Below are 14,728 nucleotides of genomic sequence, written 5' to 3' on the forward strand. Positions count from 1 at the left end.
CTGATAGTTCATGAAGATCCAGTTTTTGCAGAATCAAAGACTTGATTTTCTACTCAGTTTAAGAATGGATTTCCATATAATATGTCCATTGTCCAAGTTTGGGGATCAGTTTTGAACTGGTAAAGGAATTGTGCCCTAGTAAAGAGCCTTCTGGGCTGTTTTTGGTCAAGTGTAAACTCTAGTTATCTGAGTGGCAGTGAAATTCTTGCAAATGGAGGCTTGGAGAGATGTTTTAGGACTATAACTCCCAGAACTCCCACCCCAACATGGCCAAAAGTAATACTGGCAGTTGGATTCTGGGAGTTGGAGTTTAAGAAAAGCAAATCCAATTCTCCTTGCACATGGGCCTTTGTGGTTGTGTGTGTCCTCCTTGAGTATTTTTTTTTAAAAAAAACACACATTCTTTTTTAAAATCACTTGCAGATTTTGGAAAACAATCACTGTCTAAATACCTCGTGGTCTATGAAATCCTTAGGATGACTTTGGGTTTTGCCCCGTGCAAGCACTGGCTTGGCAAGCTGTAAAAAAGAGTGCTTCGTGGAGGTGGCACTGAAGTTTATTTTGTTGCCATAGGCAATCCTGTCAAAACATTCCATTGCAATGAAGTCAAGGACTAATAAAATGTGATAAGGTGTTTTCTTGGAGCAAATAAAAGAAAAGATGGAATATGAACCTACACGCTACGTCACTTTCTTATCTTTAAATCCTGGGAGAAAGTGGCATATGACTTAAATAATGAGGCATAAGGTTAGGGGACAGGTTAAATGTGAAAGAAAAAGAGAGGTTGTGCAGATTGGCTGGAGTGAGAGCCACACTTTTGTGCAGGAATATGAAGTACAAGGAAATGACATCTTATAAAACCAAGCAACAACTGTTCAGTCATCATCAAAAAGGATAGAAGTCCCACAATCTCGCTTGCTCTCGCTCTCTCTCTGTGTGTGAAGTGTGTGTTGTGTGAGAAGTGTGCTTGGTCTTCAAGGTGAATGACTTCTTCCGTGCTTTTTATTTATTTTATTATTTATTATTCAAAACATTTTTACCCTGCTTTTTATGATGGGACCTCTGGGTGGCACACGATACAAACACTTTAAAACATTTCCAAACCAAAAACCACAAATAATTGTCACAAGATAAAAACATATTAAACGAAACAACTGTTAACACAACTTTAAAAGCACGAACAATTTAAAACATGTACATTTGGGAGTAAACTAGTCCCCAAAGGCTTTAATAAAAAGCCATGCTTTGGCTTGGCACCTGTAAGAAACTAGCACTGGAAGCAGCAACTCTCCAAAGGAAGTGTTACTCTATGTAAATATCAAATCGATATCAATGGGATGTTAAAATGCAGCCGCGAGGGTGCCCAGATGTGGGAAATTGCTTTGCCATATAAAGAAATCCAGTAAATCCAGCATGGGGGAACACGAGCGTGTAGACAGGATAGATCGATTGAGATCAGAATCTGCATAATCCCTGCACTGACCGGAGTGATGGTGGGTGATAGACCTGGTACTGACACAGGAACAGAAATCCAAGTACACTCCCCACCGGGAGTGATACTCCTTTTGTCCAAGGACATTCTAGCCATTCTCGACTTCTTTGCTCATTCCTCCCTCCTGGAAATTCTTTCATGTCCTAAAACTTGCCCTGGGATATGTTTTGCCCTACAAAAGTGCCTGCCAAAGTATCCCCAATTTAGTCTTATTTGAAATTCTGACAGACACTAGGTCCATCTTTTGTCTGATTCCTCAGCATTAGCTGCACGCCACACACTTCCAAGCCAGTGCTGAACCATTTTCCATCTGTGAAGTTGAAGGCTTTCATGGCCGGCATCCATAGTTTTATGTGGGTTTTTCGGGCTATGTGGCCATGTTCCAGAAGAATTTCTTCGTGATGTTTCACCAGCATCTGTGGCTGGCATCTTCAGAGAATGCTTGCCTGGAAAGGAGTGGGGTATATATATTGTGTGACGTGCACATGCAAATCACTCCTGCCTTTCCAGGTCACACAATATATATACCCAAGTCCTTTCCTGGCAACCATCTCTGAAGATGCCAGCCACAGATGCTGGCGAAACGTCAGGAAGAAACTCTTCTAGAACATGGCCACATAGCCCGAAAAACCCACCAAAAACATTTTCCATCTCACTGCATTCCCCCGAATGGATTTACACATCTAGAATTGGGTACAGTATTATCAGTATCAGATAATACAATAGCATCCCCTGCAAACCCCTTTTAGTCACTATCTGCTACCACCTTTGTATCCTTCGTTCTTGAATGTGTGTATGAGCAGATGCCTTGTGTGACTGTTGATTTCCTGTGATTACAACTAAAATCGCATTGAGCTTGCACTTGGGAATCCTGTTTCTCAGAACTGTTATACATAGCTTGATTCCTGCTTCAGTTGCCCTAGCTCTCTTGCTGCTGTTGTTGGAGCTAATAAAACCCCCCTATTTAAATATTGATTGTGGGTGCCCTCGCAGGACCCCCGCATTTTGGGTAACAGGAGGGTATTCCAGTCAGTGTGCCACAACCAAGAAGGCCCTCTCCTATGTCCCCCTGACCTTGTAGTGTCCCTTCCAGTGGGACACAGAGAAGAACCCCTCCAGCAGACCTCAGTTCTCAGACTGGTATGTTTAGGGAGAAAGGCTCTTCAAGTATTGAGGTTGCATGCCTTGTATTTTATTACGAGCCAAACATCATATCAATAGGAGATTAAACCAGGATTATATAGTATTTTCATTTGTAAGGTTTGTACACAATTTCTTTACTTCTTCCCCTGCATGACTATTTTTTTGTCACGGGTGAATGCTAAGGAATGACAAGACTCAGGAGGAACACAAGAGAGATTATTCAGCAAAGAAGTCCTTCCACATACTTTCCAACTGCCCTGGTTTGCAAGCGAAGGCCCCAATTGATCCTCTGCTGTTCCGCTTTCTCAGCTGGCTTTAAAACATCCCAATTTTTCTCTCCTCCTCCCACTTTCTCCTTTTGCCCTCTATTTCCTTCAGTTGCTGAAAACTGAGTTTCAAGTGTAAAAGTAGTTGGTACTCAATGCAGTAGGAAGGAGAGGAGGCACAGAGCCATTAGGCCCATTTGGTCTATCTCTGAGTAAAATAGTAGTTCTGAGTGGTCTTCTTCATTAATAACTTTTGCCCTCTTGTTGCTTGGCCAGACCCTTTTGACCACACTCTAATACTGCTCAGCTCCACATGCCCTGGTTTTCATCTGTGAAATGTCGGAGGGTATGTTTTGACCAGGGCTAGGCAACTGTGGTTGGCCTAGGATCCCAATTCCTTAGAATTTTGGCACCAACACAGTTCCCTCGATGCTGAAATGCTTGTTTTGTGCATTTTGGGAATCAACAGCAGATGTCTGAAACTGATTAAGTTTAAGGCTGCCCAGCAGCTTTTGCAGAATTAGGGCTTACTTGTTGACCCGTACCAGCTGAAAAGCTCTGCAAAAGTGAATGGGTGGCTTCGATTCCATTTGAATCAAAACTGAACCCAAATGAAGGATGACCTCCTTCCTGAAAGCTCAGTCAAACACTGCATGAATATCAACTACACTTGGTGAAAAGGTAATTATACTTGTTGTTAAAACTTCTGAAAATGCAATCCATCACAAAGATGACACCTGCACTGTTCCTCGGCATGGGGCCCAAGTCTGACTCTAACTATGCTCTTGAGTTAAACATGCATCTGAGGAAGTAGAAAATTCATGCTACCAACTTCTTTCTTTCAGTTAGTCTCAAAGCTGCTACAAGATCCCTTTGCATACTGATTTTTCAGATTAACACGGCTAGGTCTTTGTATTCTCTTGAGTGTCTCTGATGTGCCAACCAGTCTTTCTTTCTTTCTTTCTTTGGAAGGGAAGATCAAGGAGGCTAGTTCCCAGGAAAAATGCACTGAAAGAGTAGCATCTGTCCAGATGTTTTTGACCAACTTCATTTAGGTCATAGCTCTCTCTTTCCAAAGTTAGGATACTGTGAAGTCCTAAGAGCTGATCAGAGCATGTTTTCCTCACTGCTGCATAATGATAACCAGACCCCTCTCAGATTAAAGTGAACAGCTTTCTCTTGAAAGATCTCAATTACACAAGCAAAGCACTGGCTTTTGAAGATGAAGATTTAATGTGGAGCATGAAAGGAGAGAGCCATGCATTCAAGAGACTATCAGGAAGCTGTGGGGAAAGAAGACCTCAGGAAAACCCTTCTAAAATGTGTTGCTTGTCAATGCTGAGCCATGCGTTAACCAACACGTTAACTCATATGTTCTTGGAAAACAATGGTAGTACTTTTGATTTCACGAAGATCGTGCAAAGGAAATGGATATTTTGAGGTGAAAAGCCTTGCATGTGGTACATATATGCCTACGTTTCTGTAGCTAGTGTAGTGTGGAGTTTGCTTTGAAAGGGAACACATGCCCCTCAGTGGTCAAGTAAAATTATTACACTTGCTAAAAGTATGAATTAAAATACTTTCTTGTCTATAAATGTTCTGCCCTTATTTGCATGGATTATGATGCCCAGCTTTTTAAAACCATTCAGAAGATACCTAGGTCCAGCTATGAATGTTCAGGAAGAGGGATGAGGGGAGAAGGTTCAAGGAGACGGAAGCATTTCTCATGTCTCATATTTCTCATATCCTCTAAAGGCTGTGAGTCAGTTCCTCCCATTTGGTGAAGTTTAGGGTTCCTCCACCGGAGATTAAGGAAGGATGTATATTACAGACGCTCATACAGTCATGGGCTTTCCAATGAGAATGACTATTTTGGCCAAGGACTGAGGCCCTTCTGGTGTTGCTGGATTGCCACTCCCAGCATCCAAGGTCATTGACTGTGTGGGCTGGGCTAATGGGAATTGTAGTTAAAGAAGGATTAGAAGTGATGTATTCAAGTCTTTCACTCCAAGTCTCAAATCCAATCTCAAGTCTCTACCTTCAAGCTTTAAGTCTGGGAGCCTCCTTTAACAGAAAAAAGGAGGTGGGCAAATTTCTCGAAGGGGAGCAGCAAACACGTGAGGCACTGGGCTTGAGAACTGCTCAGCGGCTTGTTCCTGCTGCATGTCTAAGGCTTTTCAACAGCTTTAGAAGGATCTTTCTGCCTCAAGTCCGCAATTGCTGCTCCCTGGGGGCAGGTCAGAGCATCATTTATTGGCAAGTTGAGTCCAAGTCGAGTCACTGAAGTGACTTGGGTCCAACTTGAGTCTGAGCCAACTGACTTGCATCTACATCATTGTTAGTAGGTTTCCATGGCTGAGTACAGATTCAAACCCTGGTCTCTCAGTGTCCTTGTCCAACACACAAACCACTAGTATGGCAGTCTTGGTTTAGCCATTTTGGCATTTAGAGAGAATTTAGGCTTGAGTTTTTTGTGAAGTCGAAGACTTTCATGGCCGGCATCCATAATTTTTTGTGGGTTTTTTGGGCTCTGTGGCCATCTTCTAGAAGAGTTTATTCCTGACAGCATTCTCTGAAGATGCCAGCCACAGACGCTGGCGAAACGTCAGGAATGTCTTCTAGAACATGGTCACAGAGCCCGAAAAACCCACAAAAAACTTGAGTTTTTGGTTTGTTTTTTGTCAGGCCAAGGTATCCTCAGCACTCTTCTCCAGCAGCACATTTCAAATGAGTTGATTCTCCTTCTTATCAGCTTTCTTCACTATCCAGCTTTCATAACTAAACAGAGACATAGTAGTTTGTCATACTGTAAACTGTTGTTCACTGCAAACAAGTCGACTTTGACTTATGACGACCTTTTGAGCGAGAGACCTCCAAGTCATCTTATCCTCAACAGCTCTGCTCAGGTCCTGCACCCTCAGGAAGCCATGGCTTCCTTGATCGAATCTATCCACCTGCAACATGGTCGTCCTCTTTTACTACTCCCTTCTACCTTACCAAGCACTATTGTAATTTCTAGTGAGTCATGTACAGTATTCTAATGATATGGCTGAAGTATCAAACAGTTTCAGTTTAGGCATCTGGGCTTCCAGGGAAAGTTCAGGCTTGATTTGCTCTAAGACCTATTTGTTTGTCTTTTTAGCCATCTGTTGTACTTGCAGATTCTCAGTCTATATAGGTGGCTTTGGCTAAACTCTTCACCTTTTGCTGAATGGCTGTGGGCCTTGGGCATCACTGAAGCCCGAGACAGATAATCAATGCTTTCGAGTTGGGCACTTTGCGTCTGCGCTGAGAGAAATATAGGTTCACTACAGTCACAAATAAAATGGCAAGACAGATACAAAATATTATATCAAGGGGCTCCATGGGCGTCTGCCCACTGACCCACTGGCTGTTACGGGTCACAACATCATCATGTTTCGGAATCCGCAGAGACACACACTGCCACTGGCCATTCTTGCGCTTCTACCGTGGCTCCAGAGGGGCCCTTTTGGAGAGACGGGATTGGGTGGCCGGGTACTGGGGTCAACTGTCACCCGTAAACGAAGTGGGTGGTTGCGCCTGTGTTACTTCCCCTCATCATCTCCCAAAGAGGAAAGGCACCGTGCTTTGACTGGGGAAAAACGGTGTGTAGAGGAGGGACGTTAAGTGCCTTCTCGTAACTTTCCCAAAATACGACGGCCTCAGTTTAGTCATCTGGGGTCCAAAACAGACTGCAGAAATAATCCAGTTTGAGACCTCTTTAACTACCCTGGCTCAGTGCTAGGGAATCCTGGGAATTGTAGTTTATTGTGGCACTGGAGCTCTCTGACTGAGAAGGCTCAATGCCTCACAAAACTACAGTTCCCAGAATTATTATTATTATTATTATTTACTATTCAAAACCTAGTCTCCATTTTCATAGGTCCAAAACACACTGCAGTTTGATAGCACTTTAACTGCCAAGGCTCAGTGCTAGGGAATCCTGGGAACTGTAGTTCTGTGAGACATTTAGCCTTCTCTGTCACAATGAACTACACTTCCCAGGATTCCCTAGCAGTGAGCCAGGGAAGTTAAAGCGGTCTCAAACTGGATTATCCCTGCAGTGTGTTTTGGACTCAGGGGAAGAAGGCAGGGGCAACTGAAGACAGGCTTGTCTGAACTCTCCCTGGAAGCCAAAGTGACTGTCCTGAGGCTATTACGGCACTGTTTTCTTGGCCAGGTCTGTTCAGAGGAGGCTTGCTTCCCCTTGCCCTCCTCCTCCTCCTCCTCCCCTAAGGCTAAGAGAGTGTGGCTTGCTTCCTGCCCAGTCTCCACACTCAGAGAATAGAAGCCTGGGTGGCCCTGTGAAGAGGGGGCGGGGCCTTCCCGAGGCCGCGCCCCCTCCTTTCGCGGGCCAATGGGAGGCCTCGCTCTCCGCCTGCGAGTGGGAGGCCGAGATTCTGCGGCGGCGCTGCCGGGCGGGGCTGGCGTTGGAGCCGTTGCTAGGCAGCGAGGCTTCCTCCCTGGACGCCGGGCGCGAGACCATTCCCCGCGCTTTGCCTGGCGCCCCGGATTCAGGGCTTCAGCCCTTCTCTGGCCGTCAGAGGCAGCATCAGCATCAGCAGCAACCATGAGCAGCAACCAGCAGGTGAGGGCTAAGGAGAGGGAGGCAGGCAGGGAGGGAGAGATACAGACAGGTGTGTGTGTGTGTGTGTGTGTGTGTGTACATATACACACGTACATATACATGTATGCATAAACACATGTACATACAGATAGATATACACATGCATAGACATATACACACACATAGATATACACATGCACATACATACATGCACAGATATACACAGAGATATATACAGATATACACACATACACATAATACAGACATATATACACGCATACACATAGCTATACACACAACGCACATATATATACACACACATATACACAGATAGATATACATATGCACACACACGCAAACACACATAGATATACAAATGCACATACATAGGCACACACATATACACAAACATATATACACAGAGATATACACAGACATACATACATAATACATACACATACATATATACATACACACAAACATGCATACATACACGTATACGTAGACACATAGATATACACATAGATATACACTCATACACATACATACACACATAAACATACACGGACTCATAGATATGCACACGTAGATGCTTATACACACACAAATGCACATGCACATACACATAGACACTCCTAGACATATACACACATGTGCATACATATACACACCTACTAACACCTACCAGCCTGAACCACCCGACAGCCTCTCTCTCATACCAGAGTTTCCCCAGCATTGAAGACCTTCCCTTCCTCTCCCCATTGGCCTGAAGGGTTGCCAGGTTCAAAACTGGAGGGGGCTCCTGTGCCTTTAATGGATATGTAGAAGAGGGCCTTTCAACAGTATTTCAACTGTCCTCTCCTCCAGCCCCATGAAAGGCACAGGAGCCCCCTCCAGTTTTGAACCTGGCAGCCTCATGGGTCTTGCCCTGGGCCCTGCGGAGGGGGACCAGGAGCCTGCTTCGTTCATCTCTGTTCAGCCTGGATTCATGGCAACAGAAGAAAAAGAGGACATCCAGGGCAAGTGGAAGCATTAAGTCAAGGCTGGCTGTGAAGACTTGGATTCCCATCACCCTCAGGCAACGGTGCCAGCAGGTGTAGCGGTTGTTGAGTTGCAGTTCAACAACAGCTTGTGTGTCTCTCTCTGTGAGTCCTACACTTGCGTTCCAGTCCAGTGGTGCAAATCATTTCCACCGCCAGGTATTGTTGCTGGACTGTATCTCCCATTGGCACTGGTCAGGATAATCAGTGGTAGGGGATGCTGGGAGGCGCAGTTATTCAACAACCGCTGGAGGGCTGTATCATCCTCATTGTGGTCACCATCATTTATAGACCACTCTTTTTTCCACTAACAAACTCACAGCTCAAGGTGGCTCCTGATTCCTTCACCAGGATCTTGTCACTGTCTTATTCAGTGACTGTTAGGTGAGGCTGCCTTTCTGTCATCCAGCTGTTTTGCCTCCTGTTTATTGACTTCTGGCTCATACACATTTATGAACCGTGAGCCTGCAAGATGCTCTTGGATCCCAGTGCCTATCAGCTCCATTTAGCATGGCTATGGCCAGGAATGATAGGTGCGGTAGTCCAATAGTACATCTGCAGGGCCACATATTTCACCTGTATGCATTTCCTTTCTTATTGGGATAACTTTGGTGGCCTCTGCACTGCAGGAATAATGCAGTTTGACACCACTTTTAACTGCCATGGTACCATCCTGTGGAATTTGTAGTTTGTCGTGTCACCAGAGCTCTCTGACAGAGAAGGCCAAATGTCTCACAAAACTACAAATCCCAGATTTCCATAGCACTGAGCCATGGCACTTAAAAGTGGCATCAAACTCCGTTATTTCTGTAGTGCGGGTGCAGCCCTTGCCTAGGCCTGCCTTGGGTTTTACTATCAATGGGCAAGAGATCTGGGTTTGAATATGTAATAGGAAACTCTAGTTCGCCCTGGATTTTTAATGAATACACATTCATATTCATATTCACAAGAGAGCTAGTGTGTATAGTAGTTTGAATGTTGGACTAGGGCTCTGATGACCAGGGTTCGAATCCCAGTTTGGCCATGTAAATCCACACTGGGCAAGTTACACTTTCTCAGCTTCAGAGGAGAACCATGGCAAACTCCCTTGGAAGAAATTTGCCAAGAAAACCCCATGATAGATCTGCCTTAGGATCACCATAAGTTGGGAATGACTTGGAGGCACACAACAACAACAACAACAACAACACCTTTATAATTATAGCCAATTTTTGAAGCCTTCTGCCTTCCATGTCCTCCCTCCTGTGTTTTTGTCTTTTCCTTCTAACCCCAATGATGCCAGGTTCCCACTATTAAAATTTTCCTTCAATGCTCTGAAATATCCAACTACTGTAGTACTAGTTTGCTGGCTTCTAGAAGAGTTAAAACAGTGCCTTGTAGTTGCTCACCATCTGGGAACTCTTCACAATTCAGCCCCGTGTATGACATGATTTATCCACCTCTTTATCACATCTGCACATAACCTTTTATTATGTACACCTAAAAAGAAAATATTTTGTAAAGTGCTCACGTTCTGATTTCATTTCTGTCACCAGATGCATCTATGCATATATGGTGCCTTGGATCCTTTGCTGGAAGAAAGGCAAGATGCAAATGAAATGAAATGAAATACACTTACTGTGAAAATACAGTCGGCCCTCTATACCCACAAATTCAAGCATCTGCGTTTTGAGAATATTTATAAACTATATAAATTCCCAAAAACAACCCTTGATTTTCCATTTTATATAAGGGACACCATTTTACTATGCCATTGTATTTAATGGGACTTCAGCATCCACACATTTTGATATCTACAGAGGGTCCTGGAATCAAATCCCAGTGGATACCAACAGTATCTACTATACACTGTATAGTTAAAATTGCAAATGTTTAGAGCAGTGATCCCCAAATGTTGATCCTCCAGGTGTTTTGGGCTTCAGCTTTCAGAGTTCCTGACTGCTGGCCAAGTTGGCTGGAGCTTCCAGGAGCTGAAATCCAAAACATCTGATGGACCAGAGTTTGACAACCACTGGTTTTGAGGTTAATGTGTTTGTAAAACAGTAGAACTTATTGCTCTAAACTTATCTCCCTTCTTTTCCTTGTTGTTTAATAGTCAGACTCCTCTATGGATTGCTTGTGGACCCAGCATATATGGACTTATGGCTTGTGAACTTACAGTTTAGGGCTTGAACTCCTGCTCGACTCCTACCATAAGCTGTTGGACAACTACACACTTTGGCTTGAGTCTTGCATTGGGAGTCCTAAGTCTGGCATGTAGCTAGTAGTGATGTCTTTCTGTAGTGATGTCTCCTGGTGCATCCCCTCAAATGCACCATTTAAGTAATGCACCCTTCCAACGTGGCCATTTCTGTGTCACTGGAGAGAGTGGAGAGGCATCCAATTGTTCTCCTTTTTATTTAAGACCTTTTTATCTAAGGCTGTTAAAGTATAATCTCTCACTGGGAGATTTGCTATATTTTTGTAAACTTTTGTATATACCTTTTAGATTTTATACCACTTCAATGTGATGATTTTAAATGGTTTTTACATTTTTATTGTTAGGTTTTGATTGATTCTTTTTGTGAGCCACCTTGGGTCCCACTCCAGGGGGACCTTTACTACATGTGTGTGAGAACCAACGTAATATCATGGCATGAGTGTTGGACTAGGACTCCAGGAGACAAACGCTTGAGTCTCCATTCAGCCATGGAAATCACTGGGCAAGTCACACTCTCTCAGCCTCAGAGGAAACCTCTTTTAAATAAATCTTACCAAGAAAACCCCCATGACAGGCTTGCCTTGGGATCACTATACAGTACATTGGTAGTGACTTGTAAGCACAGATACACATACATACACATAGTGGGCCTGATCTGAATCAAAATCTTGCACTGTTACTTTGGAGTAAAAATAAAAAATAAAGTCAGATTTGTCTGAATGTTGCATAGTTCAGTTGCTAAGTCTCTGTTCTGTGTAGCACTTACCAGCATCCTTTTGTGAGTTCCCTACAATGCCCTCCTCTACAAGCCTAAATTCTACAACATTTATTATAATTTGAAATAAAAATATATTGTGGATGTATCATGAGATGAGACGACTCCTTAGAAAAGACAAGAATGCTTTGTAAAAGGAGTCTGCTCTACAGGTGGATCAGCTGTGGAAGCCATGGCCCTGAGTTTGCAAGACCTGAGTTGATAACTTTTGGTGACTTAGAGGTCTTTCATTTATGGGGTCTCCGGAAATCAAAACCAATAAGAACAACAATAAAGAGATAAAAGACAGTAGTTGCACTAATTGTGATGTTCTTGCTCAGATTTCTGTAGACAACAGATTGTGTGTTTTCAGATTTGGGAAACTGGCTGAGATATCAGCATCCACATGGTGAATTTTACGAAATAGGCTTTTACCTAACCAACTGGTGCTCATCTCCATTACTAAGCCAAAGAGCCAGTGTTGTGTGGGGGCTGCTCTGGTGGTCATGTGGCCAGTGTGACTGCACTGAACACTGTTACTGTCGCACGAAAGTGGTACCTGTTTATCTACTTGGATATACATGCTTTTGAACTGCTAGGTTGGCAGCAGCTGGGACTAGTGACAGGAGCTCAAATAGTATTTTTTAGAGCATTTGGACTTTATAGGGCTATACAGATTGCTGGACTGGGGCTGTGGCAACCTCACATTGCAGCCCCAATCTGGCCTCTGGAGAGTGCAAAAAGGAGCCTTTTTACGCCCTCCAAGGGGCACCATAGCTGCAGTGGTGCAGCTTTATGACACCCCTTCGGCACTACATCATGTGGATGCAGCGCTGGAGGTGCGTTATGATGGCATGCGCCGTGTGGACCGGCATGCACCAAAATAATAATAATAATAATAATTTTTATTTGTATACCACTTTTCCACAGATCAAATCGGTTTACAGATCATATAAAAACCATTAAAAACATCTCATAAAAATAGATAAAATCCACTAATACAAATTATACACAATCTGAACACAATCATTCAACAGGGTAAGGCAGAGAATTGATGGGAACAGGAATACACAGCTTCATTTTACAGAAGAGACGGCTTGGCAGAAGAGGAAGGTTTTGAGCCTCTTTTTAAATGTTACCAGGGAGGTCACAAGATGGAGCTCCTCGCAGAGACCATTCCAAATTTGTGGGGCCGCCACTGAATAGGCCATCCGGGATGTAGAAACATGTTTGGAAGATGGAATTTCCAACAAGTTCTTCCCCGACGTCTTGAGTGTGCGGGGCGGATTATATGGGGAGATGCAATCCCTCAAGTAACTCGTGCCCAAGCCATATAGGGCTTTATAGCCCTATATGGCGCAATGGGGGTGGAGTTAGGGCATCCAGCGTGAGGATGCTGCACCTGACTTTGCTCACAGACTGGCACTTTCTGACGGTCTGTATAGGGCCTATGATTCCTTAGCATGTAATTCAGAAGCCCTAAAATCTGAGTTTGTTCATTTTGGGGCAAATACCAGAAACCAAATTTCAGGGCCCTTCTCACTTCTTGAGGTTTTGTTTCATTGTGAGAGGCCTGCTGGATCAAGCCAAGGGTTGTTCTTATCCATGAGTGGAAACTGTGTGGCTCTCCAGATGCTGTTGGACTTCAGTTTCTATCACCTCTGGGCAGTCATGCCAATGATGAGAGATCATTGAGTTGCAGCCCAGTGACATCTGGAGGGCCACACAGTTTCCACCTTTGCTTTAGCTTAATGTTATGCTTAAAGCTGCTCTGAGAGCCTTTAGGGCTGAAGGGCAGGGTATAAATACCATAAATAAATAAATAAAAATAAACAATGTTGTTAACTGTGCTTGAGTCGACCGTGTCTCATTGTGACCTTGTGGATGTGACATCTCCAAGACCGCCTGTCTTCTGCTTCCCTGCTCAGGTCCTGCAGATTCAGGCCCATGTCCTCCTTGATTAAGTCTAGCCAATCTCTTTCTACTACCTTTTACCTTTCCTAGCATTATTGTCTTTTTTAATGAGTCATGGCTTCTTATGGTGTGACCAAAGTACAACAGCCTCAGTTTCTTCTTCTTGGCTTCCAGAGAGAGTTCAGACAGAGTACCCATTTGTTTGTTTTTAGCCACCCACGGTATTTTCAGCACTCCTAAAACACAGAGGTGGGTCTCATGTTGCTTTCCAGATATTTTGAACTACAACTCCCAGAGCCCTTTATCAGTGGCCAGGCTGGGTGGTGCTGATGGGAACTACAGGACCAAATAGGAGGGCCAAAAATTTTTCACCTCAAATTTATGTAAAGCAACCAGTCCAGAGACATTTGCTCAGCTCACTGTCAAAAATAAGCATCCAGAAAATGTATTCCTGGCACACCTCTGTTTGCTTCACTCGTTCCCTGTTTTTTCATTCTTCCCTGAAGCCTAGACATCTGTCCTGACTCTACTGGCAACAGGGTACATCGAACCTGATATATTTTGCAATGGTTATCAGGGTTTTCAGAACAGAACCAGCATAAAGTATGGTCTAATCTGCACTGCAGAATTAATGCAGTTTGACACCACTTCAACTTCCATGGCTCAATGCTATGGAATCCTGGGATCTGTAGTTTGTTGTAACACCAGGGCTCTCTTTACAGAGAAGATTAAATATCACACAAAACTACACATCTCAGAATTCCATAGTATTGAGCCATGACAGTTAAAGCAGTGTCAAACGTCATTATTTCTGCAGTGCAGGTCAGACCTATGTGATATTATGGGTCTATGGTTCTTTATATGTGCCACTGATCACCTGATTACCATCTTATACATCAAACTGAATAATATAGGAAAGGCTTTGCACATTTAAGGAATTTTACATTGCTTTTCTCTCTTTCTCTCAAAAAAGGAGTAATGAACTATGAGCAGCAGTTTGAAAAAATAATCATGCATTAAAACACATTTGTCACATCCTAAAAGGAACAGCAAAGGCAAAGAGCCGAAACTCTCAATCAACCCCAAATAAGTATTTTTTAAAATAGAAAAACACTTCCATCCCCAATTGATGTTGGACTGTAGCTCCCAAAATTGGTTTTGCTGGCCAGAGCTGATGGGAGTTGTGGTCCAGTAACAGCACTTTGCCCACCTCTATTTTAAATGTATGCGGATGTTCCTCTTTCACATTTATAAGTGCATTTGAGAACTCAGTCCCAGCTACCGATTCAATAAACCTTATACATTCCACTCTTTTAAAGTCCTCAGTCATT

The 14,728-nt window shown here is 43.5% G+C and overlaps 1 protein-coding gene across 1 annotated transcript in view; it reads left to right on the forward strand.

The window, feature by feature from the left end:
• The first annotated feature begins 7,458 nt into the window (after positions 1-7,458).
• DNAH7 (dynein axonemal heavy chain 7) overlaps positions 7,459-14,728 on the forward strand; it is a 175,346-nt gene continuing 168,076 nt past the window's right edge. Inside the window, exon 1 of the mRNA XM_042446266.1 lies at positions 7,459-7,510. Coding sequence (XP_042302200.1) covers positions 7,493-7,510 — 18 coding nt within the window. The 5' untranslated portion in view covers positions 7,459-7,492. The remainder of the gene's footprint in view (positions 7,511-14,728) is intronic.

Source organism: Sceloporus undulatus, chromosome 1, assembly GCF_019175285.1.
Source record: "Sceloporus undulatus isolate JIND9_A2432 ecotype Alabama chromosome 1, SceUnd_v1.1, whole genome shotgun sequence".
Lineage (NCBI taxonomy): Eukaryota > Metazoa > Chordata > Lepidosauria > Squamata > Phrynosomatidae > Sceloporus > Sceloporus undulatus.